Source organism: Aulonocara stuartgranti (genome assembly GCF_965226115.1).
Source record: "Aulonocara stuartgranti genome assembly, chromosome: 9".
NCBI lineage: Eukaryota > Metazoa > Chordata > Actinopteri > Cichliformes > Cichlidae > Aulonocara > Aulonocara stuartgranti.
Window position 1 is genome coordinate 19,870,924 of NC_138960.1, and position 27,286 is coordinate 19,898,209.

The 27,286-nt window shown below is 40.3% G+C and overlaps 1 protein-coding gene across 1 annotated transcript; it reads left to right on the forward strand.

Moving 5' to 3' along the window:
* Nucleotides 1-548: 548 nt before the first annotated feature.
* On the forward strand, nt 549-27,286 carry LOC309714338 (F-box/LRR-repeat protein 7). Its single transcript, XM_082546675.1, has 4 exons — nt 549-1,283; nt 6,225-6,314; nt 23,472-24,089; nt 25,025-27,286. Exons 1-4 carry the CDS (start codon nt 1,247-1,249, stop codon nt 25,759-25,761), a joined length of 1,482 nt encoding a protein of 493 aa, XP_082402801.1. The 5' UTR covers nt 549-1,246; the 3' UTR covers nt 25,762-27,286.

Genomic DNA, 27,286 nt, shown 5'->3' on the forward strand with positions numbered 1-27,286 from the left:
TGCTTCTTTTTTTTTTCTTCTTTGATGTAAATTAGGTTTTGTACAATAAGCGTGACATTTGGCGTGAAAATGTAGGAGTGGAAGACCGATGTGGAATGGAAACTCGGCAGTAAGAAATCTCTTGATTGCTGCTGAGCACAGTAGTGCTTTTTCTGTGCGGAAGCCAACACGGTTACCAATATAGCACAAATGTGAGTAGTCTGTAAAGAATGAGAAATATTTGCATTCTAACAAAGGGAGGAAATTTAACTTTTTTTTTCACATTCCAAAAGAAATGTTTGAGACAAAACTCACTGGTGCAATGTTCAACTAAATCCTGAAGACCTACTGGCGATGTGCATTTAGAAAGGAATTTAACATGTATTAAGAATACGAAGTCAACTGTCAACAGCAGACAACTGGTTTTGTCCCGTGTCTGTACTTCTGCATATCCAATGACCTGTACGGCTGCTATTCATAGAAACATTGTAACATGTGGTTAAACCGCTCTCTTTTTTCAGTGGGCTTCTGTTCTCCGAATATATCAACGATTATGTGTCCTCACTTCTAACTGGACGGGCATAAATCTGTTGAAGTCGCACCTGGTAGTAATGAGGAGTAGATTCCTTGGACTGTGATTCTTCGTGTACAGTTGGCAAACTCCAAGTGTGCAAAAATGTTTAAAATGAGCGAGCTAAGTTGCAAATAGGTAGAAATGCTGTACTTAAATGTTCCTAAAGCGCAGTTTTGGGATGTTGTACGCTTTTATTTTATTTATTTATTTATTTTAACCTCCACATCTCCCTCCCCGGCCTGCGGTCTCTTTAAATCCAAATCCAGTTGGAGGGGAGCTGCGCGTCCTCAGAAAGTTGTGTGGCCGCTGTGATTGCCCGCACTCAGTCTGATAAACAGCTGCTTACCATTTAGGGCGCTTCACAAAGTTTTCTCCAAACTCCTCCAATCGGGATTTTTTTTTTTTTTTTTTTTTTTTTTTTTGGTCCTTTTTTTTTCGCCGTTCTGAGCCTGTGGATGTTCAGATATAGAAAGTCTGCACCGCTGGAAGCAAGTCTGGGATTCTAGGTTTGCGTAATGCTCAGACGTCCTCTGCTCAACATCTGGATTAACTATTTGGAGCCAGAGCTAACGGCCCTACACGAAACTCTTGACTGTATAGCCTGCTATCTTGATGGAAAGAATCCATTTTAGCCTACTCTGGAATTTAACTTGATGACCCGAGTTGGTGCTCGTAGATTATGTATTCTTTAAAATGGGTGCGAACAATGGAAAACAGTATGGAAGCGAGGGTAAGTGCTTCAAAAATTACTTTTAAACACATTTATGTGAATGCCACTTTAAAACTCGCTCTTTTTTTATGCAAGTATATATGAAAAACTCCCTTTTTAGTGGGTAAAAGAGGGGCTGTGATATCATCGTCTGTGGCTTTTTTTCTTTTGTGTCCTGGCCATCTAAAAATAGAAAATAATGCAGAGTTTCTTGGGTCTGTAGCTTCCTCGAGCTTGTCCCTAGACGTCAGTTAGCTAGCTTAAAACTAGCACCATCTCCTCGGAGTTGTGCACTATATTTAATCTCCTTTGTGCGTTTTCTGTTTTTATGCACACTTTAATTTACTCCACATGTCTTCGAGATGTTTGGGGTGTGTGCAGTTAAAGCTGGTGGCTACTTTTGCCTTGTATTTTATATTGGTTTTAGAGATGTCACATTTATTCATAAAAGATAAGAGTGACATCTGGCGGCGGTCGTTTTTAATCCCTTTGAAAAGCGGCCTGTTGTGTTAGAAAAGTCAAGTTTGAACAAAATTCGTGTTTTTCTTTTCTTATTCTCAAGGAAATTAACTCATCTCTGCCTTATTGTGTGTTTGCCTTCAGTTAAAAGCATATAAGTGAAAGAAAGCCAGTTTAATAGGATCTCAACATTGCATAACGACTCTGACTTAGCAAGTTCTTGTAGCCTTATCGTTTGTTTTTGAAGATAAAATCTATTCAGGTTTAGTGGAGGTGGTTCTCATAGATGTGGGCACTTAAGTCCAGCTTATCTTGATAAGAGCCAGTATCAGAGATTGCAGTCCACGACCCACAGCCTGGTGTTGTTTGATTTGGAGGCCATTTCATACATGCTAGTCAATTTCATGTTATTTTTTTGTGTAAAGTCAAAAGTGCACAAGACACAAACAGCTAAATACTGTGAATAATCTTTTCTTAAATGGATTCTCATTGAGACTGTACATCTCAAGTTCACTGATTTATTTTTGCTTCACTTCAGTTTTTATTTCAATTACAGTTAACTTTCCTGCAGATGCTGTAAAATGCTGTGTTTGGGCGGAGCCTCAGAAACTGGGGTTCACAGAGGACAAGTAGACATAATGCTATTTTTTTTTTCTTGCACAAGTGTTTAGACTTGGCAAAATAAAATAGCCACATATTAATATCAATGACTGACGAGACAAGAAAAATGTTGCATTGCATAGATTAAAAAGCACTTAGAGTACATCACACTTAACGGACAGACAAGTACAGAAAGCTGTTTCAGCTTACAGGAATGCAGCTCGAACCGTCTAAAAGATAACATTAGACCTTGTTTTTCATGACGTTACCACAATCAGAATCAGAATCTGTTCGCTCTCATAGAAAAATGCAGAAAAATCTCCAACATGTGGCATTAATGATCCAGGAATTTATCCCGCCTTTTGTCTGTTATCATCAAAAATAAAAACTTTGTGTTACGACCTATCTCTGCCGTGCAGGTCTCATGTGAGGTCTGATCTTCAGCATTACTTGTTCAGAAAAAAATTGTGGTCGGACTTTACCAAACACATTATTTCTACCTCAGAGCAGAAATGTTTGTATAAATAACATTCCAAGGAGCTCTCTTCCTAAGTCAATAGCTGCAGAGAAAAGGTTGGAATTCATGATGTTAAAAATAACACGTGGAGCAACTCCACCTAGGAATTTAGTCTGTTAAGGTACATGAACAGATTCTATCACAAGCTCAAGGCCTGTACTCAAGAGCTGAAGTTGAGTTGTCCTTGAGCTGTGCAGCAGTCAGAGAATACCCAGACTGAAGAACACCATACTGTGCAGTTAGTATCTAGCACAAAATAAACCAAACAGTTAAAAAATTGTGCTTTTTGTTGATTAAGATTTAAAGTCTTCAACATAAGAAGTGATATTAAAGTCTTTGACAGGCTCAAAATGAACAATCCTTACCTACGGTGCATACTTCCTTCTTAGTCCCATACTCTACTGATTTATCTATTTATATAATTTTCAAACTCAAGAACATCACTTCAGAAAATGTATCAGCCTTCACAGAACATACATATGCTAGTAATACAAACACTGATGTGTAAAATCAGTAGAATTCCCCTTTAACAGTAGATTTATGGTTCTGCATTAAATCTACACCGTAGGGGAGTTATAACCGCAAACCCTTCTATAACCCTACGCTGTAACTTATGCCATAACCTGACATGCAACTCCCTAGAAATGTAAATAGATGTTGCCTCAAGGCCCGTTCAGTAGTGCTGTTTCCTCCTATGCATTGCCAGCTTCTGCCGATCAACTGGAAGAGACAATCTCCACCGCCAGCTCAACGTTTTAGGGATGAGAGGATGCAGATGCAGAGGAACACCATGCATCCTGGCTGTGATGTCACCCACTTGCATAGGATATTTCTGTATAGATCCAATGCAGAATTAAAAATTAAGATTATACCTGATACCAGAATATACCAGAATAATAACTAATGTATTATTTGTTGTACAGCTAAAAATAACCCTTGCATCCTCAGTTTATAAATGGCTGCTTTTCCATCATGATATTAAAAAAACTTGTTGCACATTGTTCTGTAGGTTTTGCCAAAGTTATTGCAGAAAGTGTAAATTTCTGGCAGAAAAAAAGACACTGGGCTCCAGATTCTTTTCACCTGTTTTCAGTGCTATTTGTTGATTTATGTATCTGATATCCTAATATTTTCTTTTACAAAACATTAACGTATTTCCTAACATTTTTTAATGTAGTTCTTTTAGATACATGTTTACCATCTGCTTGATTTGGCTAAGATCAGATGGTTTATGCATTTGGGGAGTTAAAAACGTGTATTGTCAACTGAAGTTGCAGAGTGCCCTCTGGTGGACAAACTGTGCAATGTTAGCACACATAGAATGTTTGAAGGGTGTTTCTCCTGGCTCATCTTTACTTTTTAAATCTTCATTTATAAATGCTAGGCCCAATATATTAGCAAATACTTAATATTGACTGATAATATCAGCTGTTAGATAAATCAGTTTCCAGAGGAATTCTCCATAACAGTCTGTCAAACATGTACCTGAAGTCTTTAAATGTATTGGAGGGGTTGCACAAAATCTGATAGGCTTCCTCAAGTGATGCTGAGGTTGGGCTGAAAGCAGCGGGCAGACAAGCAGTGGATGTGGCAACCAGGGAATGTGGAGTATCAATAAAATTGGGTGATTTGTAGCAATGACAGAGCAAAGTGTGGTGTGTACACCTCTGAGTATAACAGGTGAAATGAACAAATGAATACAACTGACTGACATATGATGGTGATATCTACACAGCCAGAATCTGGAATGCCAATTAGCAACCAGCTGTCAGCTACAAAGTGGTGTGAGATTAGCAAATTACTAATAGTAGTAATAGAGTTCTGTTTTGGGTAATGTAGGCACAGAATAAAAAATAAAAAAAATTTCTGGTTTTGCTGTGTTTTTTCCTTCTGTCGACCTTGGATCCCACAATGTCAGGAGAGTAACGTAAAATTAAGGTAGTATTGCATTGTTATCGCTTGATAGTATCTAAGACCATTGTCTTAACCCAAACTTTAGAATCCTGCAGTCCATTAGTCCACATCTGTTTTCAAGTGTGATTCCACAATTAATTACACACTGGTTGTAACTATGCAGCAACTATCAACCAGCACATTATATAAGCATAAGACAGGAAGCAGGAGCTTTTCTGAAACTTGTTTTTCAATGAAAGACAGAAAACAGTTATTGCCTTGCAGAGACCGACCCACATGCCAACCAAACAGCCCCTGCAGCCACGAGTTCCTCGCTCGCTAAAGAATTGTGTAACCGGCTAAATATCAAAATATATTTGCTTGCGTTAACTCAGCCTTTTATGCTCTGCTGGGAAAAGTGGTCTGACATTAACATCTGCAAGCTCTTCATGAATATCTGACTCATTTCTGTTGCCTGGGGGGAGCTTTAACAGATGTGTCAGCTCAGTGATGTCACCGCAAAGTGTCATTCATGTTCATACCATATCTGCTCCATTGGTTTTGTATTATTTTATAAGTAGCTGTGCGATCTTTCGTTGTTTCGTTGGGCTCATTATGCAGACAGGTTGCTTTTTTTTTTCTTCCGTCCCAAGTTTTTGAGAGTTTCTTCATATTTCGGGAACTGTCTTGTCTGTTTAGGTTACTGCGCTTGATGTGGGCGTGACTGTTTGGGAACACCTCCTTAGCCTGTCGTGCTGGGCGAAAGGCACATAGTTACTCTCAGGAAAGCCACAAAGCTGCATTTATGATCTGACAGAGGAATGAAACGCCATAAACAACTTCTCCACAGGCAGCCTGTAGTCACCATGGCAGTGAAGCCTATCGTACTTTGGGAACAGAGGCAGTCATGCAAAAGGATATACTTTTTTTCACTTTAGCACTCATAGACGAGTCGACTGTGTAGAAATTCAAAGTCGAAATCCTAGAACGAAAACGTAGAAATCACTTTGGTGTGGTGTTTGTGAGACAGTGCTGACTCGCTGCAGATGATACCATTCATTAATCTCTTTCTGTGTTTTGTCACTCGTCCTGTGTGGAAGTAAGGGCTGAAGGGGGGATTTTAGAAGACTTTATTCTTTTTCCAAATGTCAAAAGCGGATACTAACTCAGACGAACCAGCAGATACTTTGTGCATGTGCCAAGGCTAACCATTCCTCCAAAACCGAGGAACATAAAAGTCATAAAAGCAGAGAGTGATGAGATTTATATTTCCCTACACTTTGTGCCTCCTTACTGTATAATATACGTCATCAAAGTTTGAGTCCACCTTATCTTTAGCAAACATTCTTCAGGTATTAAACTGAAAATCAAAGTTTCGGGGGATTGCGGGCTATAAAATTGCTTCAAATGACTACAAATTTAATTAAAAAGGCAGTTTATTATCTTAACCTTGATATTTTATGTCCAAGCACTTTTGTTTTTCTTCCCTGCAGGTAAAGGGAGCTCAAGCATCTCCTCTGACATAAGTTCGAGCACAGATCACACACCAACTAAAGCTCCGAAGAATGTGGCTACCACTGAAGGTAAGGCATCTGGTGCTCATTAACCAAACTCCCCTCCCTACTTCTTCTTTCCCTCCTTTTCTTCTTCTTTTCCTCCTTCCAGCGCTCTTTTTCCTCCTCATCCACTTTCTGTGCTGCCTATTTTTGGAGAGAAACCTGTGTGTTCTTAGGATAACCTTAAATTGAAAACAAACTCACAGCTGCCATCAGAACCCAGAAACCAAAGGCATTTCTTGAGCTTTGTTTTAGAAGAAGGGGGGAAAAAAACACTTCTGGCTTCTCATTGTGGAAGAATGCTTATCTAAACTGTGGTCGTATCAGGCTCAAAGCGTTGCCAGGGCGGGTGGGAGGTGCATGCACTTGGGAGAGGTGGGCGAGAGGGATTTTGTTGGAGACAGTGAAGGTATGGGGAGTAAGAATGGAGAAGAGAGAGCTTCACCTTCTGCTCAGATCCTGCCCTTACTCCTCTCCGACTCTCTGACTCCCTCTCACCTCCTCAGCCTCCTGCTTGCCCAGGCAAGCGTCCAACTCTGCAAGAGTCACCATAGGAACTCTTTCAGGAGTGGATGTGTTACTAATGTAAACTGTGTGCTTACCCTAATGGTTTGGAAATACTTTTCAGCTGGCAGATACATCTTGAAGCCTGCTGTCAGCAGCTGTCTCGAACATTGATCCATCTGGTACAGTCGGAACAATTTGTCAGTCAAAAGAACAGAATATAACACCAAAAACATATTTTAGAAAATGTTTTCATGCATCAGTATTATAGTGCATTCCAAAAACACAGGTCCAGTAACCTTTAAGCCTATTTGCTCTACAGATTTTGGAAATTTAAAAAATTTTGGCGCACATGCTCTCAACTATCAAAACTTCAGTTATTTATTAATTATTGACTATTCATGATTAAATGTGTTCCTGACCACATAATGAGAAAGACTCGGAAATTTTGATGGAATTTAGAGGTGCCAGGAGGAAGACAGGCAAGGCGCTCTTTTCCATTGGACGATCTATATCATACACTTTTTCCACATTTTTTTTAAAGTGATGGATGACTGTATGCCAATTTTAAATGTATTTTCCCCTACTCTAAGACATCAGGTAAAAATACAGTAGTGCAAAAAACAAGGGACGAGAACACCGACGGTTTAAATGGGCTTTTTATTTTTTAATCGACGGGCCAGGGACCAGAATTATCTGATTTCCAGCCTTCTTGACCCAGACTGCTGACTGGCCGGTCAGCCACCCATGTGTCTGATTACAATTTGCTGGAAATGTCAGTACTGCTGTGCTGGTGCACAGACAAATAGTTGTGCACTCACAGCCACATGCTGCTAGCTCTTTGCTGTACCAGTACTACCGTGAAAACACTTATCACAAGAAAAGCTAAAGCTACGCAAAGCTCAGAACAAGCCACAAGTCAGCAGCCTCAGTATGAGCAAAGCAGTTATGAAGATACTTATGGAGAAAAAAAAGGGTCGATATCCTCTAAATTTCTTGCAGCTGCTTCTGTTAAGTAGCATCTCTAGTTATTATGGCTAATGTGTTGCAGTGACCCATCATTTTTAGTTTGTGGTCTCCCACATGTTTAGGGACTACAGTGCTGTGATAGTGCTCTCTTTCCACAGTTCATCAGTACTCTTTATCCAGGTCGGATATCTTCACAGCATCTTTGTCGCTATCATCGCGATGATTTGTAGACATCAGACTTCCACTGGTCAGAATGCGTTCAAAGATGATGACTCAGACAGTGAGAATAAGATGTAAAACCCCAGTGAAGTAATCACAAAGTCACTTGACAATTCTGATCAAAAGCTGATCAAAAGCTTTATCAAAATCCCCCACAAATACATTGTGGTCTCCCTACTGTTGTGTAGGAGACTTGACCAGTGAGTCATCGGCTGTTTTGCACGCTCATACACTTTTACAGTACACTCGCCCTTTTTCTCTCATGCATTGTCATCGCCAATCTTAAATTTGCTTTGGCATGCTAAATGTAGTATTCTTGTGGCTTTGCACTGCCCACAAGAAAACAAATACTAACTACAGTGTGTTTTTATAACTGTCACTCAGCTGGAGATTTTAAGGTGTTTCTCAGAGAAAAAAAAAAGGATCACAGGGGAAACCACACATCAGACAAACTCCTCAGGAGACATCAGATTTTGTGCAAAGTTTGTGCCAAGTAGTTTCACATCTTGCTTTAAAAATACACTGAGATGTACTTGTGAGAGTGCATTGTAGGAAGATAGATCACTCTTACTCATTCGGCTTCGCTGGAAATGCTGACGCATAAAGGTCCGTCCACCGAGCAGCTTCTGGAAGTTAATCCAGAGTACTTTGTGGAAATCGATAATTGTCCTGGATGTGTCTTCTCTGAGCACAACCTGTGCAGATAGAAATATATATATATATATAGAGAGAGTATAGGCCATAGCCAGTGGCTTCCAGACCATAATTCCCCCCCCTGTGTTATGACTGAAATTGTTATTTTTTTCTCCATGCTAAGTGGGAGTAATTACATGGTCTGGAACCGCTATGGCCACAGTCAAATCCCCCCTCCTTAGAAAGACACACGCATGAATGTGCATGCACATATACACATACATGCACACACACACGGACCCACATCCACATGCTCATACACAGTGGCAGATTACACAGCCCTTCCCCACCTAGTCCTGTGGTCCACTAAACTAATCAGGAAGCAGTCTGGGCTGTTTCCCCACCACACACTGGGAGTATTCATATTAGGGCCTCCAGTGTCCCCATGCTGCAGTATGGTCACTGTTGCATTGATGTAGTTCCATTAGTTAGTTATTGTTTTGCTCTTTGTAAAACACCATAGTAACACAATGAAAGAGGAAAACATTGGTTATACAGGAACATTTATAGAGGTGTATGAATTTATAAAAGAGTGCAACCAAAAGACACCGAATGCTATGAGCTGGAATATTATTGTGATACCTTATGAGAGCAGATTAAAAGACTATTAGAGGTCAGAGCATCTCTAATATTAACTTTGCAACATATTTCATAAATTTTATGCTCTGCCAGTAAGTGCCCAAATAAATTAAACCTATTTGAATTTAAATATAGAGTTTTCCACTTTTATTTGCCCTTTAACTAAACAGACTGCACCAGTCATGTGTTAATTCTTAAATATAGAGTAACAGACTAGATCTGTGGTGTAGTTGTTCCTGCCTCGCAGCAGTCCTGGTTGAAGCTCCTGGTCATCTGGTAGTATGCTCTCTCTGTGGCTGTTTGGATTTCCTCTGGGTGCTCTGGCTTCCTCCCACAGTCCAAAAGCAGGCTTGTTAGGCTAATTAGCAACTCTAAATTGGCTCTAAGTGTGAACGTGAGAGCGTGTGGCTGTCTGTCTCCCTGTGATGGGCTGGTGACCTCTCGTGCTGTTGTTACAAAGATTCCTTTCACTGTAGAAAAATGCATATGACATGATTGTTCTACCAGGCGGGCTACAGAAGGATGTTTTTTTATTACCCGTTGCAAGAACTAATTCAGTTGAAAGAACAGTTTTGTGTCAGGCTGTGAAGAGGTGAGATTTACTGCCAAACGGGTGACACAGAAAGAAACCAGCAGAATTGGATTTAAAAGGCTATTAAAAAACTACATTTTTGAGATGGTGTCTGACCAAATAGAGGAAATGATAAAAAAGCCTGGGGATATTGGCTGTGCACTTAAATGATAGATTGCTCATGCTGACATGATATTATGATTTTATGTTTTTTACTTTGTTTTATTTGTGTGCGTGGTGGAGTTTTGTAAAGATGTTTTATGTCTCTGTGTAAGTTGTTTATAGTGAACTGTCACAGTGTAAGTTTTTTTCCCCCTGTGGAAAAGAACAGCTGCTGCATTGATGTGGCTAATAGGGATCCTAATAAATGAAGCTAAACTAAACCCTATGACAGCTGTGATAGGCCACAGCCCTCTGGCTCCACCCATTTGCAGATGGATGAAAGGAGTATATATATGTCATTAAGTTGTGACTGAAAAATATTAGTCAGAAAATATAAAAATGTTCTAATCCAATCTAATGCTTGCTAACATTAGCTAACATAAGCTAGTTGTCATACAAGATAAAGTAAAGCCTTTAGCTATGGTAAATTTATATTACTACTATTTACTTATATGCTACTATGCTATGCTACTACTATTTATTTATATTAATACACCTGTTAACCCCTGATCTAATTATTAATCTAATTACCTAATCTAATTATTAATTTTAAAAATCTGTCTGCATGACCTTTTGGCCTTAAATTGTAGGAAATTAATGTATAAAATTAAAGAAAAAGTTCTCTTAGCTTGCTCCTCAGATTATCCTGTAACTAACCCCCCCCCCAACATTCATTTCTATATTGGATAATGAAAAACAGGAGTTTTCCAGTTATCTAATTGTTTATTTGTTACTTAATTACTTTGGTGTAGTCTCAATGGTCATGTGGGAAGCCTTTATCAGGAAAAATTGAATTTGTATCAGTTTTTGTCCTTCACATTTTCCAAGGGTTTCCATGGGGACCAGATTGGAGTTGTTGCTGGGCTGATTATGGCTGCCCAGAACTTCCCTGCTTTGCACTATCTAGAGTACAAAGCAGATCCATGAATCTGGTTTTAACAATGATCTGTCCAAAAAAGAAAAGGAGTGAGGTTTTTAGAACAATACTTGTTGTTAGCTTACCATTAAAACAACCAAAGTTAACCTTACTAGAAACTTTGTATATGCACATGGAAAAGATGTATATATTAATTCACAACCAATGCTATGCAAGTTTGCATTCCTTTTTTAGATTTTTGAGGTGAATATTTTTCTCTTTAAACATTATTTTTCAAACAATACTGTCTGTTTTTACAGCCACTGTATGTCAGATCCAAACCAGAGACCCTGGAAATGAACGGCTGGAGACTGCACCAAGTCCCATAAGGGCTGTTTCATATTTCTCTAAACAAAAACTATTGCCATCGCAAGAATTTCAAATAGGTTGTAATCATCTCAAAAACTAATGAAAACCATATTACTGAATTATCGCCCAGCCATAATATCAGTATGCAAACGGAAAGTAGACTGGTGCCTGCCGTCTTTCAATGATCAGTCAAGTATTCCAACAAAACCAACATTAGGAAGTCACACTCATTCTTTTCTTGAAAACAAACTGAGCTGGGCAGTCATCTGGCAAGATTTTGCAATACGTCTCTGTTTTCAGTTATTATTTAGACAACTTTGTGGTGGCCTGACCCAGTTGAATCGCTTATTAGTTGCAGACTGAAAGGCACAGGCTTGGGACAGTAAATCCTTCCTGTGAGATGAAATTGAGTATCTCCCAGCAGGGGTTACACAGTGACCCAGTCTGGGCCTCAAGGGTTCGCTTTGGTACAGCTGGACGCCGGGTACCTTAGGAATGTGGCTCAGACATAGTAAGCGCTAAACAGACAGCACCCTGAGGTGTTCAGCCTACATGCTGTGACTCTTGAAGACCATTTTGATGTTGCTGTATCAGCTGGAGCCTTTGCCAAAGGTTTACCCAATGAAGTAGCACAGTTTCATTATGTAAAAACAGCCAATGTTTGGGGTCAGTTCCTTCACTCGTACATAATGGCACCAGGAAGGTGGCTCAGACACAGGAGAATGGTGGGAACAATGAACGTGCTGACTTCCTCTCTGTCTGCCAAGGACCAAAGAAACAGAGATAACAGTACCGAGGAAAAACCTAATCTGTCCTTCTATAGCACTTCCAACACTGTAGTACAAGGCTGTACTGTAAACACTTTGTAATTTATATGCTCTTAACTAGAGGGTTATCAAAAGCAATTTTTTTAGATGATATTTTGCTATAAATATCTACTTTCTGCATGACGTAAGTAAAGTTTCTATATGAGTTAATGCAAGAGTAAGACTAACACTGACTGGTTGGGGCTCTGTGTAGTTTTATATAGCAATGGAGCAAGGTGACGGGTTAAAAATAAGACTAAAACTAGAACTGAAAAGCATAAAAACTAAAACTAAAACAAGAAAATCCTGTCTGGAAACAACCTGAAAATACAACGAATTGGAAAAAAACAAGTCAAAATGAAATAAAACATAAAAAAACTGCTATTTAAGATGCACTACTAGATTTTTCTCACAAAGACACACTTAAACCGAAAGCTTTAGTGTACGTGGGAGGTTTGTATATGGACACCGATCCTGTGGCAAGTATGCCAGATAGATGCATTGTGTCAGCACAATGACTCACTTCACATCTTTCTATCTTTAGGCTATCTGTGTAATGCACTAGTCATATGCTCCAATGTAGCATATAAAGCATTACAAACTAATAATCCCCCTTTTTGTGGGTCGAATGCCGTGTCGGGGTCACATTTGCAGTCTAAACAGCTTCACTCCTGTCTCCAACAAGTTAATATTTTTGCTCTCCCTGGAGCAAAAGATCCCTCACACTTCATCTATAAACTAACTCTGCATACTGTTGGCCCATTTCCTTGTGTTTGCTCAGCCAGATATATAGTGTTTCCCTGTTGATTGTTGCCAGATCCTGCAGAGAGATGTCCGTAAGTGTCGCTGACTTAGGGGCATTTTTACAACAAAAATGAGATTTAAGGTGTTAGCCTCCTTTTATTTTTTTATAGCCTCCTCTCAAACATCACATCTGTTTTTTAACGGAAGATATTTAACTACTGTCTATTAAAGGAAATACTAATGCACAGAAATTCACCACCTCAACAAGTATCTGCACCTTTTTTACTGTCCTAAATTAGGACACAAAACAGCTGCCTGCAGTTATCCAAGGGCATTTTTAACAAGCCTATAGCGATTGCAATAAGAAATATCATTGGTTTGCATTTAATCCTTGTTGGAAATAGTTTAGTAAAGATAGAACACAGTGAGGAACAGAATGCCAATGCTATTCTGCCCAGATTTTCTCCATCAGCTGTCTTCACTCCTCCCCCTTCCTTTCTACCACTCCACAAGCCAGAAAATCTGAGCGAAAAAGCACAGAACAAGGCTCCAAAAGAAAAACAAGTGAAAGCAGTTTACAGAAGAAGAAGAAGAAGAAGAAGAAGGAGGAGGAGGAGGGGGAAGTCAGTTCATAACTCTTCTGTGATTACGACTTGGTCTTCTCTTTCTCTGCTGAGAGGGAGGAAGTGCTGGCCCTTCTGTTTTGAATGTGCTTGCCATTTTCTTCAACAGGGGTCACGTTTATCAGGTCTACTACAGGAGCACATTTGACAGGAGTTGGGAAAGATGCCACCTGGAAGAAACACATGCTCGCTTCCTGTAAGATTTTGGCTCGCGAGCGATGTTTTCACTATGATCCACCTGGGTATTTGGGCTTTTATGTGGCAATATGACCGCGATTGTGGAACAGCTGAACTGACACATTGGACTTCCCCTCCCCTCATTTCACTCTGTGGTTTGTTTCGTTACGTAAGCAGGGAAGCGTCAGTTGTGGCTGAAGCTCCAGCGTTACAAAAATGAGAGGAACATTGCTGTGGAGACTGTTCCACCCTCGGGGAGTCTTTCTTTTATTAATCGTGTTTTATGTAACTATGTAACATCGCAAATGCAAAAACAACTAAACATCTTCTTTATCTGAAGCATTTGGGTCTAGAAATACACTTGTCACCATCATAGGAGGAAAAATATTAGCTCAGAATTTTGGCCTGAATGATGATCTGTACAGCCTTAGGCCTAAAACAAAGCAACTGATGAAAACGTTTTTATGAGAGATTGCTGAAAATATTGTACAAAATTATTGGAAGTTTGATACTACAAGGCCAGAAAATAGCTTTGCAAAGTCATTTTTCATTATTTGCACAAAAATTAGATTTACCAGAAACATGCTAGCTAGTCACAGTTAAACTCTTAGGAAAGTGTTTACTGAGGTCACAGGTAAATCTAAAGTAGCAGAATATGAATTGACCTCTGTAAAAACTTTCCAGTAGTTGTACATCGTTTGGGGTCATGAATAATTAGGCCTATCTTCTAAATCAGCGGTCCCCAACGAGTCGTTTGGTACCGGGCTGCGAGAGTTGAGACTCGGGTGTGAAATGTATGGTTTTCAGGGTTTTTATCGGTTTTTAGCGTTATTTTGTTATCGTTTTTTTTTTTTCATTAACTCGGTTTTCCTGGATCTGGAAAAGCGCTATACAAATACAGGCCATTTACCATTTACCATATCTGGACCATCAGGTGTGTATTACAAAGAAACACCATTCCTTCTGATTCAGGGAGTAATTGAAAGTAAAAAGCAAGGAAAACAAGGACTGTTAAAGCAGTAGTACTGGAGAGAGCCCTGCTGTTGACAGGTGTGTTAACTCAAGCTAATCATCTTCATGCTGTAGCTACAGATTTAGCATATGGACAAAAGAGAGATGTTAATCCTGTCATCCAGTACTGTTTCCAGAAGTATTTTGTGGTAAAATAAATTGTGTTTTTATTATTTTTTCTCCTTAAATGCACTTGTCAGCTTTTTCCATGAGTTGGGTATCCAGGACTTTGATGTGAAACAACCTCTTTCAGAAGTTCAACCAAGCCCTTTTCTGTCAGGGGTTTATAACCAAAGAGTCCAGGCACTTCCCTTGTTCTATTGCTTTAACCACATGACATCATTACATTTGCTCCTCATCACAACCAAATCAAACATTTGGCCAAGCATTCACTTTTCCATTTGTGTCAGATGTGCTCTGTGTAGCTACGTTACCCTCCTCGGTCGTTTGACATGACTTACAGTCACGTTGCACTCTAACCCCACTCACACACTCTGCCAAAATGGTGAAACTGTCCATAAAAGAGAAATCATGCACATGACTCCCCAAACTTGGTCACCCCAACCTTGACATCCCAATTTAACGACCTTTAAAAAGAAAAATTACATCATCTTGAATTTCAATTATTTGCCAAAAGCCAGATCATCTTTGAATTGGGCCAAATCACTCGTGGACTGCAAACTTTCATCTGCATTCTGGAAAATTTGCGCACACACAAGAGCTAATTTTTGAAGAAGTGAGTTTGCGTTCGAATCTGGCTGTAGAATATCTGAGCGTCTGCTGTCCTCCTCTACTGAGGATTTATAAAGTGACGAGAGCAGGGTATGGAAACGTTTGAGGGGCTTTAATAGGTGGAAAAACTCCCTTGAGGAAATTAGTCGCATTGTGGGGAAAAACGTGTTATAGTTCTTGGCATATGTACTTGCCAAATCTGTTGCAGCAAAATCTTCAAAAAAAAAATAAAGAGAGAAAAATGCAAAGAAAGAATCTCAAGACTGAGTGAGTGTGAGAAAAGCTGCCGTCCAGAAGCATAGGTGGGTTGGGGGTTGTGCCGAGTGAAGAAGTCTATTTCCTGTCCGAGTGTGCGCATTGTGAAGGAACCAGCAGCCCCATTGTCTTTCAGATTGCGCAGTGACGTAAGACCTTCCTGTAGTGAAGGCTTTGCTGATAGCCCAGCCGCCACACTGTACAGTAATATCAACTTCCATGTATTCAATAAAATCTGAGACAGACCCAGATGTTTTTCATCCGAGCAGTCCTCTCTCTCAGTTGGATGTTTCCTTTTTTAAAGAAAAGAACTAGAGCACATGCCCCTTTAGTGCTGATAAATCAATAGCATTTTTTTCAGTCAACTCTCTGCTGCCTGGTTGTTTTTTATTAGCTGATACTTCTTCTTGGCGTGTTACTCCTCTTGAATTAATTTTGGTTTGATTTCCTGACTTATGGGTAGAAAATGAGCTTCTTTTTATTCCCTCACACTTCTGGCAGGGAGGAGCCCAGTGAAAGCTTACAGAGCAGGAGCATGTCACACGGCTAATGTCACTGAGGTAATGCATTGCTCTGTTCTGCCAGATGCAGCAGTAATAATCCTGAGAGCCCCAGACAGGGTCTTAGCAGAGCTTCACGGCACTGCAAGATCCTGAGTAGAATCCCTATAGCTTTAGTTTATGACCAGACTGCGTCAAAGTCTGGATTGACCCTGCCCGTGCACTTGTCTTTGTCTCTGGTAAAGTCTGCAGGCTCTTTTGCCAATTTATCTTCCCTCTTTCCTTCCCCACTGCTCCTGCTTTCTTTTTGAAAGCCTTCAGCTGATTTCCTCAAATCTGTTTTTGTGTGCTACTTTAAAGAAAAATATTAATCAGGATTTTGTTATTAAGTCGACCTCACTCCAAATAGCCAGCTGCGCCTCTTCATCATCCAGGCACGGTGTCTTTTCAGTGATCATTCCGATTGATTTACATTAAACTTCTGGTATCAAAGCACAGTCCAGATGTGCTTTAGAAGTGAAGCTGAGCTGACGTTAATGAGATCCTGCTGCGGCACTGCCATGGATCAGCACAGATTTGGGTATTTGTGGCAAATGATTTCAGCCAAGTATGCCATGCTGTGGCTATATGTGCATTCAAAATGCATGAGTTTCTCTTTCATTTCATTACTGTGCAGTTGTTCTTTGCCCAGGGTAAAGACCAGATGTTCCACTGTTCTCTGATTTCTTAAACTAAATTGAATCTTCCACCATCTGCACTTGCAGTGACTTCAAGAGAACTTCAACAGCTGCATAGTATTTGTTCTGCTAATGATAGGCTTGCAATGATACAGAGATATAAAACACGACACCACTGGTTAACTCGTAAAGCTGCAACTGGAAGTTACAGGAAAGTTTATTCTTGCAAGTTGCAAGTAAACCTTCTGAAGAGATCCACGTTTTCTAGAGACCTTCTGCTGTTTCAGATGGACCTTATTAGAGGAAAGTTTTTCTTGTTGTCATAGCGAAGAATATTTTGACATGTGAGCCCAGTAGCTGTTATAATTTTCTCCATAACACTTTTAGGACTTCTCATCCATGTTGGCTTATGCATAAAGCTCATTCTTGACCTCTTTGAAAGGAAGATTACAAAACAGTTCCATCTTAAGGTCCACTAATGAGTGTGTTGAAAGCTCCAGGCTGGCTTCACCTAGCAAGGGAAATATAAGCTGTGATTGTTTTGTCAGAATACTGTTGTTAATGTTCTGACTGAGGGATTTCTGAAAAAAATTAAAATGTACAGCTCTGCTATCACTTTCGAGATAAATGAAGACAGAAAACTAAACAGCAGTGACGTTTGTAGGGTTACTGAAGTTGGGCTAGCTGGTATATAATGGTGTGCTACCTGGTGGCTAGCTACACAGCTATGGTTAGCACAATATGAACACATTAGCACAGTAAAGCTGAAGCCATTCGGTAAAAGTTATTCGAGGGTGTTTCTGATGGTTAGGGACAAATGCAATCGCATGACAGGATGCTGTAAACGGACCAAACTTCAGTCAGGAGAACAACTGCAATAAGGGTTGATATGTCATCACTTAAAGACCGGATAGGAAAGTGGCAGAGTGTCCTCTGGTGGACAGACTATGCACTATCAACACTCATGGTTGAAGGGTGTCTCTTTTTTACTTTTAAAGTTTTCTTTTTTCTTTACTTTCATTTCTTTTTAAGTTTTCATTTATCTGTCATTTTTAAATTGGTCTCGATATATCAGCAAACAGTTAATATATCGACCCCATCAGGCTCTAACTTTCAATGTTTTTATTCCACAAGTTTTTGTATAGAAAATTCCGCCTGATGGGCTTTCAAACTATGTGCTTGACTGACCATTCAAGTGCTTTCATGTTGTTTCTTTTATTTGTGTTTGTATTCGCAAACCCCTAACATTTGAAAGTATGAAGAATATGTGTTGCAAATGCATTGCATGAACTGCATGAATCCCTCAGAAGACAAGAAGTACAAGGGGATCTTGTGATACTTTGTAATTCAGGTACCAGATGGATGTGAAAAATGTTTAGAGGAAAATGAAGGAAAATATCAGAAATGAGATCATTCGAGTCTTCAGTGATACCCGGATAAACAAGATCCTCACTCAGCTGAAAAACATAGACAACTGTAACACCTGGATTTCCTTAAAGTAATCCAGATGCTAGCTATCCAGAATCATGCACAGTTAAGCAACTGCGAAGCTGACTTCACTTAACTTTTCCCACCAGCTGTTTGAAACTGTGTCTCAGATTAAAGGGGTTGGGTGTAGCCTGGACTTGGAGTGCTCTTCTGATCAGTGACACATGTAATTACGCAATTTGGAAGTTGCTCCTTAGCCAGTGGCAGATGAGTTGCATGCTGAATCTATCGCATTAGCTAGGATTTGGACAATAAAGCGGTGCCTCATTCATCCATCAAAACTAATGATTCACAAAATGTGTCTATGTAATGCCTGCACACAGCTTCATGGAAAATCTGATTTTCTCCTGGATGCTGTGATGTTTTCATCGCAAGACTTGCACATATACATTTTTTTTCACATCACAAGATTTACTGCAGTATCAGGATATTTTTCATTCCCATTATTAAGTGAAACTTCACTTTTTTGGAAGATAGTTAAACATATTTTCACATTTATAGAGTTTTGTGCTGCATGGTGTGGGGTTGCAGCCAAATTATGCAAAAAAAATAACAGTCACTAGGTATTGTGGGAATGTTGTACAGCACTACTATTGTTGAGACATATTTGGACAGCTGTGTGAAATTCAAAATAGATGAGGTGTTTGTAACGACGTCAGACCATTAAATCCTTTGCATTAAGCTAAAAAATGAATTGTTATTGGAGAAATCTATTGGCCGAGAAAAGGTACAAGTCCTCAAGAGAATAGTCCTGCATATTTTAATCATAGATGGACCACCCACAAGAATGTGATGCATTATAACCAAAATGAGGTGGACTCTATCCCACAAGAATAAAAAAAAAAAAAAAAAGCCCAACATGTGAAAAGTTTTGATGCATTCTCTTCATCTGGCCAGGATTTGGATTTGAATGAGAATTTTAAAGCACACAAGAGGCAGTTTAAAAAGCAGGATTCGAGGACATGTTACCCAGAGGATGAATCTGTGGATGTCATCAGAAGTGAGATGGGAAGCAGACTGAGCAGAAGCTCTGGTATCTACATCTGAAATACGACTGTAAGGACGGTGTCACTGCCCACCTCTCCCAGCGCACAAATCCACATGGCAGACAGGATGCTGTCTATTTGTCATGTACTGCACATGCTGACACACTGTGCAGAAGCAGATGATTGACTTACCCTTTCATTTTAACCAACATAGTTCAGTTCACACGACTGGGAGTTTAAATATAGATTGTAGATTGCAGACAGTGTTAACATGGAAATCACCTTTTTGTCAATAGTCTGTTGAAGTACAACAATCGTACAGGTCACGACCTCACCACTTACCTGCAGACTTTGCAAGTTTATTTTTGACCAAAATATTGTCTCAGATCCTGCAGATAGCTGTGAGCCTGTCTGTGACGTATTGGGTGTTGTATGACTGTTGGTATTATTTTGACCTTTTGATAATTCTGCTCAGTAATCTCCATAATGTGAATTACTAATAAATGAGGTCCTGATATTGATCTTACAGACATACTGGGCTTTCTTAAATAAACTCAGTTACTCAGAGTTTGTCTTGGACCAGTAGTTTCGGATTTTGAAATACGAGACTCCACCTCAGTAGTAGACGGACCCTTTAGAAAATAGTTAATGAATGTTTGGGTGTTAGAAGTATGAGTCTATAACCACACACTGCTAATTCACGAGCTCCTACAAAAGGCTCCTAGAAAAGTTCTTGTAGAAGAAAAGGGGACATTTGTGCTCTTCTTCTTGGGCCCAATGTTTGTAAAGAGAATTCATTCAAATGTAGCTTTTGTAAGACAACCAGTCACCACATATCTTAGGAAATTAGCTCCACGGTGTTGTCTAAATACTGGCAACCTCTTCAGGGTGTAACCTCTCACCCACTAAGTGCTGAGATAGGATCCAGGATGGATGGATGGATGAATGTTGAGACAGCTGGAATTTGCTTCCTGAAGAAATAGTGCCGAATTCTATGCACTTGCGTCCTCTGCTTTGTCATTAATTACAAATTTTTGGGCATTCAGGTGGTTCACAAGTTTGAATGTTTATAGCCTAGAAAATTTACAACCCATTAATCAGCTGCATCAAAGCAGATAAACTAAAGGTAAAATGTCTGAACTTCTGAAAAAATGTTTAAAAAAACATTTCATTGGAATAAAAATGGCATATTAGCAAGATAAGAAATTCTCTCTTTATCCCACTGGTGGGAAATTTCTACATCGAAAAAAAGCCTACATTCAATTTTTTACCGTTCTTTAGACTCGCTTAAGACTAAAGTGCTTCATTTTCATGAGGTAAGCTCATCAAAGAGTCTCCCAAAAAGCTCTGATGTTGATGGAAGCATAAATCAGAGCTGGCTTGACACCTAAACAAATCGTAAACAACTGGCTACTCAGTAGCTTTTGCTTACTCTACCCTAAACAGGAAAAAGCATGGATAAAGGCAGGAACATTTGAACAGCCCAGAAAGCTTTAAGTGGATTTCTGCTGTTAAAAGGCAAAAAATCTCATCTTGTTATAGTAACAACCTTTGTCCAAAACTGAGACATCGTCTTTTAAACAAATTATTGGGAAGCAATCTTTGTGACGCGATTCATTCTAGCTTGCCTTTTTCACCACATACTGTTACTTTTTAGGTCAATCAGATTAGTACTAATGGTTGGACAGCTGTGGGTGACATCATACTAGTGACTTCTTGGAATGTTTTTAGTGATGACTATCAGTCCACCTAAAATCCTCAAGATTGTAAAGAATAGATTGGAGGGTTGCAGACTTCATCAGAGGAGAGCGCTCAGTGTCCCAGTGCGACAGTTCGACCCCGGGAATCAGATTCAGCGCCCTGGCTGACAAAGGATTCTGTCGTCTCACGCTAGAGTGATGGGATCCAGCCTCGTCTTCTCACAGCTGCATCTTCAGACACGACAGCAATCAGTGCACATCTGTCAGGGCCTCAGTGTTTACACAGGGCTAACCATATATTGTCAGACCAGGCACCAAACTCCTCATCTGCTTTGCTTTGAAGCCGCAGAGTTAATCTGATGAAGAGGAACTGTGTGTGCTGCCCAAACGCCTGGCAGATAAATGTGACACACTTTTTTCCAAAAACATCCCAAAACCTGATAATAGGATCCATGGAAACGCCTCTTCACTGATGATAAAAGCTTGTGTAGTACTGTAACTGTGGATTCCAAGTTTCTCGACCAGTTTTTCCAACTTTTTATCTGTTTATTCTTATTCTGTTTATTCTGATAATAGCTAGCAAATGTAGAATGCAGTACATCACTTCCCTCTAATCAAGCAAGGTTTCATATACAGTACTAATGATATTCCTTTTCTTTACATATGAAGGTATAATGGCTGCCATTAGTGCTACTGGAACTATATCAAGTGTTATTTGGTTTTTGGGAGACTCTATAAAAGCATGAAGATGTCATTACTGTTAGTTAGAGAGTTTGGGGAACAAAACAGAAGGCCATGTGTTAGAAAAAAAAATGAAGAAACGTCTGGATTGTACCAAATATCACTGTGAAAAACTGAAAACGCTACGCCCAGATGAACAGAATCAACCTTTATATATTATATCTTGAATGCACTCTTCAAACCAGGACTAGTAGATTCGGAGACCTTAAAACCTCAATCGATGTCATAATCTGATTACAGTAGAATTATTAGGTCTCAACAAGAGATTGTGAGGCAGCGTTGGGATCGTTACTCAAGAAAAGTGAAGTACACATTACTTGTTATTGTAATGCAGTACATCACGTAATTACTCACCAGAGAAAGTAATTTGTTACACTGTTACTTTCTCATTAGTGCATAATATGATACTTCAAACGCCCCCTTACATATTTACCAGTTAACAACATAAACCTTTAGTCTGCCGAACCACACACTGATACAAATCCTTTTCCTAATAAAGACACACATATTATTGTTCTCGTACTTTTCACATATGACCACAAAGCCGACAACAAGACAAAGATAAAAAACGGCTAAGAGACAGACCCCACTATCACTCCTCAGTGCATCCGATGCATCAGATAAAAATAATGTCCATATCACCACGCCTCAGAAGCTGTATCGCTGTATGACTCTACAATTTTCCTCCTCTCGCCCACTAAAATCAGATAATTGTAGCGCAAGTGCACACACAAGAAGAAAACACGCAGATAACAGATGGGTTTTAGCACAAGTAACGACATAATTGTAACTGCAATGTAACATGACTGTGTTACTGAAAAATATCACGACGCGTTACACAAACGAGAAAACAGAAGATATCAGGTGTCTCCCACAAATTTCAGATAAGAAGACTGGAAATCGTTGGAAACACGTCATTATCACAGACAGAAATACCTGGAAACACTGAAAACAAATCATGCTTTTTTTCTATTTTCTCAAATTTTATTTTGCATTTTATATTTATTTACTTTTTTACATTTTTTTTTAACATCTTTTTGATACCTAAGCGCCTTCTCTAACATTCACACAAACACTCGGGGTTCAGCATTTGGCCCAAAAATACTTGGACATGCAGACTGGAGTAGCCAGGGATCAAACCACTGACCTCTTGATTGGTAAATGACCCGCTCTACCTCCTGAGAACATAACAGCCACACCAACAAAGCAGGAACAACCAGTTAATGAGTCATTCATTAGTAATGTTCTAACTCAATAACTCCCTACCCGTTTAGAAGATAATGACTTCCAGAAATTGTGAGTCATTAGGTTGCCATTATTTCATAATTATCTGTAAATCAACAGGACTCCCCACTTTCTGCATGAGTCATTCCTGATTAATTGCAAAAGTTGAACGTCACAAAACAGTAACTTCTCATTTCTTTAACATTAGCTACTCTTTTTGTGTTACTTACTTACAGTTACTTTGTAGTTACACATTACATACCAGTGCCTTCAGTTTTTGTCTCCTAAGTGTAATTAATTACTTTTATTAACTTTACTTGAACAATTATCTACTGTAATGTCCTGGATTGAGATTATAAAGGGACTGATTAACTTAACTTCAGCTTGTTGTTGACTCTTTCAATTAACTATACAATTATTTGAGTCCCTTATTGTAAGGCGGTATCGCAAAGGGGAAATCCCTTTTTGGTTGGTCCACCTAACAGCTCAAATATTAGCTTAAACAGCCAAAAGATTCATTTAAAAGTAAAACTTAAAAAAAAACAAAACAGAAGAATTATTCTGTCTCATTTTGTTTTGTTTTATTGTTTTTATTCAGGTTTAGATTCCAGCACAAGAACACTGAGCACCCCGAGCCCGGGATTGATTCTGCCTTCCAAGTCCTCCTCCCTCTCCTCACCTGCTCTCTCCAGCAACGGCCACGAGACCAACTCCTCGTCCTCATCTTCTGCCCCCGCTGAGACGGTCGCTGTGATCCACCCTCAGCCCGGCACTCACACTCGCTCCAGACAGTCGAAAACCCACCACTACGCCCCCATCGATCTCCTCCCTGACCACACCCTCCTGCAGATCTTCTCCCACCTTTCGACCAACCAGCTGTGCCGCTGCGCACGCGTTTGCCGCCGCTGGTACAACTTGGCTTGGGACCCCAGGCTGTGGAGCACTATCCAGCTAACAGGAGAGCTGCTTCATGCCGACCGTGCCATCAGGGTCCTCACCCACCGGCTCTGCCAAGACACCCCGAACATTTGTCTGACCCTGGAGACGGTGGTGGTCAATGGCTGCAAGAGGCTCACTGACCGGGGGCTGCACGTGGTGGCCCAGTGCTGCCCCGAGCTACGCCGCCTGGAGGTTGCCGGCTGTTATAACATCTCTAATGAGGCCGTGTTTGAAGTGGTATCCCGCTGTCCCAACCTGGAACACCTAAACCTCTCGGGTAAAAAGAAACAGACAAGTCATATTGAGTAAAAAGCAAATAACCCCATCTGACTTTAATTAGAATCTTTGGGCAAGCTCTAAGTCTTAAGGAGTGGCCACTACTTGACATCATGCACATGTGTGGATTTGCCTCAAAGAACTTCTCCTTTCAGTCCTTTTTTAGTGATTTCTTGTAAAGCTGGTAGAATCATTAGAGGAGCAGGAGAAGCTCTTCCAACCTTAAGTCCCCATGTGGGAGAAGAAAGGCTTTCTTTAGCTGAAAGCAGAGCTTACCTCAACATGGGTAAGAGGAGCGGTCTGCTGCTTTCATTAAGGAAGTGACACAAATAACATTGACTGGAGCAGAGCGAGGTCTGCACTATTAGCAGCAGGAAGGAAGCTCTTTGTAGTAAAAGGAAAAATAAGCCCTTTTCAAAGTGTTAAAGACACCAGACTTTGATTGAATTGGCCTTTTTGGTCTCTAAAAACGACCGCACTTGTGTTTTCTTTGTCTGCGCTCACATTTTCATTCTTCTGCTTGATTGGCTGTAATCTAACACAGCAGGTTTTTACTCTGGCGCCATCAAGTGGCGACTCAATTAACATCAGCTTTTAAGAGTCAGTGTTGGGCTACTGTACCGCCTCCCTCTGTCATTGTAGGCTGTACACAAATAGCCTTGAAAGTGCAGCAGATGGTAATAGGAGGCCTGATAAGAGAATTTAATTGGTTTATAATTTCTTTCTTGCTGTCCCACAATAAGAGATAAGAACTTTTAGAATCATTTTTACATAGACAGAGAGAAAATGCTTCTTTTCTTACTCTTGGATTGCATTATAACATAAAATCCATGTGCATACATACATGTGAGCTCTGCATTAACACCTGTTCTTTCAACATCAACAGCGAGACTCTCTTTAATGGAAAAAAATCACCTCTGCTTCCTTTCCCTCCAGGCTGCTCCAAGGTGACATGCATCAGCCTAACCCAAGAGGCCTCACTCCAGCTGTCTCCATTGCACGGCCAGCAGATCTCCATCCACTACCTGGACATGACCGATTGCTTTTCCCTCGAGGACGAGGGCTTGCGAACTATCGCCTCCCACTGCCCTCGCCTGACTCATCTGTATTTGCGGCGATGCACCAGACTAACAGATGAAGCCTTGCGCCATTTGGCTCTCCACTGCCCTTCAGTGAGGGAGCTGAGCCTCAGTGACTGCCGCTTGGTGGGGGATTTCGGCCTCCGGGAAGTCGCCCGCCTAGAGGGTTGCCTGCGCTACTTAAGCGTGGCCCACTGTACCCGCATTACAGATGTAGGCATGCGCTATGTGGCTCGCTACTGCCCGAGACTGCGCTACTTGAATGCGAGGGGCTGCGAGGGGCTCACGGATCACGGCCTGAGTCACTTGGCCAGGAGCTGCCCCAGACTCAAGTCTCTGGATGTCGGTAAATGCCCGCTGGTGTCGGACAGCGGGCTGGAGCAGCTAGCCATGTACTGCCAAGGCCTGAGGCGAGTCAGTCTCAGAGCCTGCGAAAGTGTAACAGGCAGAGGACTCAAAGCTCTGGCGGCCAACTGCTGCGAGCTGCAGCTGCTCAACGTGCAGGACTGCGAGGTGTCACCGGAGGCTCTGCGGTTCGTCAGACGCCACTGTCGGCGCTGCGTCATCGAGCACACAAACCCCGCTTTCTACTGAGACGGGGAGTTCTTGGACTGGTCTTCTGACAAGTGGATGTTCTAATATTCCTGCTATGGTGTTGGCAGAGTTCAGCGGCTGATGTGTCAGAGCTAGTTGAAAACCGGCGTGCAATACTGGCCAGAATTTGTCTTTTTAAATTCGCTTGATGGCTGTTAATGCTATCCTTTGAAAATACTTCCACAGAATGTATTTAACATATTTATCTATACAAAAAGGCAGAAAAGTACAGTATTACTCCCCCCCCAACATCACAGTTTGCAATGTAATAACATGCTACAACACTGAGCACTGGGTACAGCTGTGTTACAGTTTAAAAGTATTGTAATATCTATTTTATTTTAAGTCATTGTCACCTTTAGGCCCTGAAACATAATCATTGTAATAATTTCTACAGCTATTCTTGAACAACAAGTATCTCTTGATCCTAAACCACTGAGAATGTAGCAGCAGCTAAGCAGATCTGGTGATTTAGACTATAGTCAGTTTCACTTTCTTTGTGTTGTGTGCATACGCACTTTATGCATTTGCGCTGACAATCACTTCAACTGAGCTCAAACTCTTATATTTAGCATTTTGCCACATGCATTTGTGTTAGTTAAATGTCACGAGTAAAGCAAACAGTGTTTCCAAAAAGGCCGGGATACAATAAAATGTAAATAAAATGCAAATCATAGAAAGTATGTTTAATTGTGCAAGGATGACATTCAGTTTAATCACAGAGCCATGCTGTAATATGTGCAGGATGTGGTTTGGGCCTCTCTTGAATATCATTACTGATGCCTCCACAGAAAGCTTAAGTCGGACATCCCACATGGATTCCAGCTCCTTTTAAACTTTGCTGGATGGTTCCTCAGTTCTTTAGCCCAGAGAAAGTATCCAGAAATCTGGCATGTTGGCTGTTATGTAATCTCAATAATGAAATCCTCCAGTTCTTTGCATTTTTTTATATTCCTTACTGCTGTTGTTAAACAGTTCAAGTAGATCTCTATCTAGTCTTTTTTACGAGTGGTTAAAAACTCTCTTTACTTCTGAAAGACTCTCCAAGATGCTCTTTTGGTAATGAACCTAATTAGCTGTGTGCATGCGGTCAAAAATAAATAAATAAGAGGAGTGGAGAGGTTCTGGATGCTGAGGCAGACAGGTAAGGTAACATCCAGAGCACACAGAACATGTGGAAACATGAGGGACGGTAACCATCTATGCAGGAGGAGCAAGATCTAAGATCTAAGCAAGAGGAATCCAGAAACCATGAACTGCAAGGAGCATTAACGTTTAAACACAGACAGGAGGAACCATGTTGTCTTTGTACCAGTCTAACTGCAATGTGGAGTTTAAATGCGTAGCAAATCAATGCACAATGTTTTTGTTTACATTTTGCAAAAGTAGTACTGACTTTTTTTTGGAAAGCACGTTTGCTCCTGAGAGGGGCTTTTACTGAAAAATAGGAATGGGATCAGTGTTGAAAATAAACAAGAACACATTGCTGCTATAACTGTGCCAATAAATTTCATGTAAAAATCCA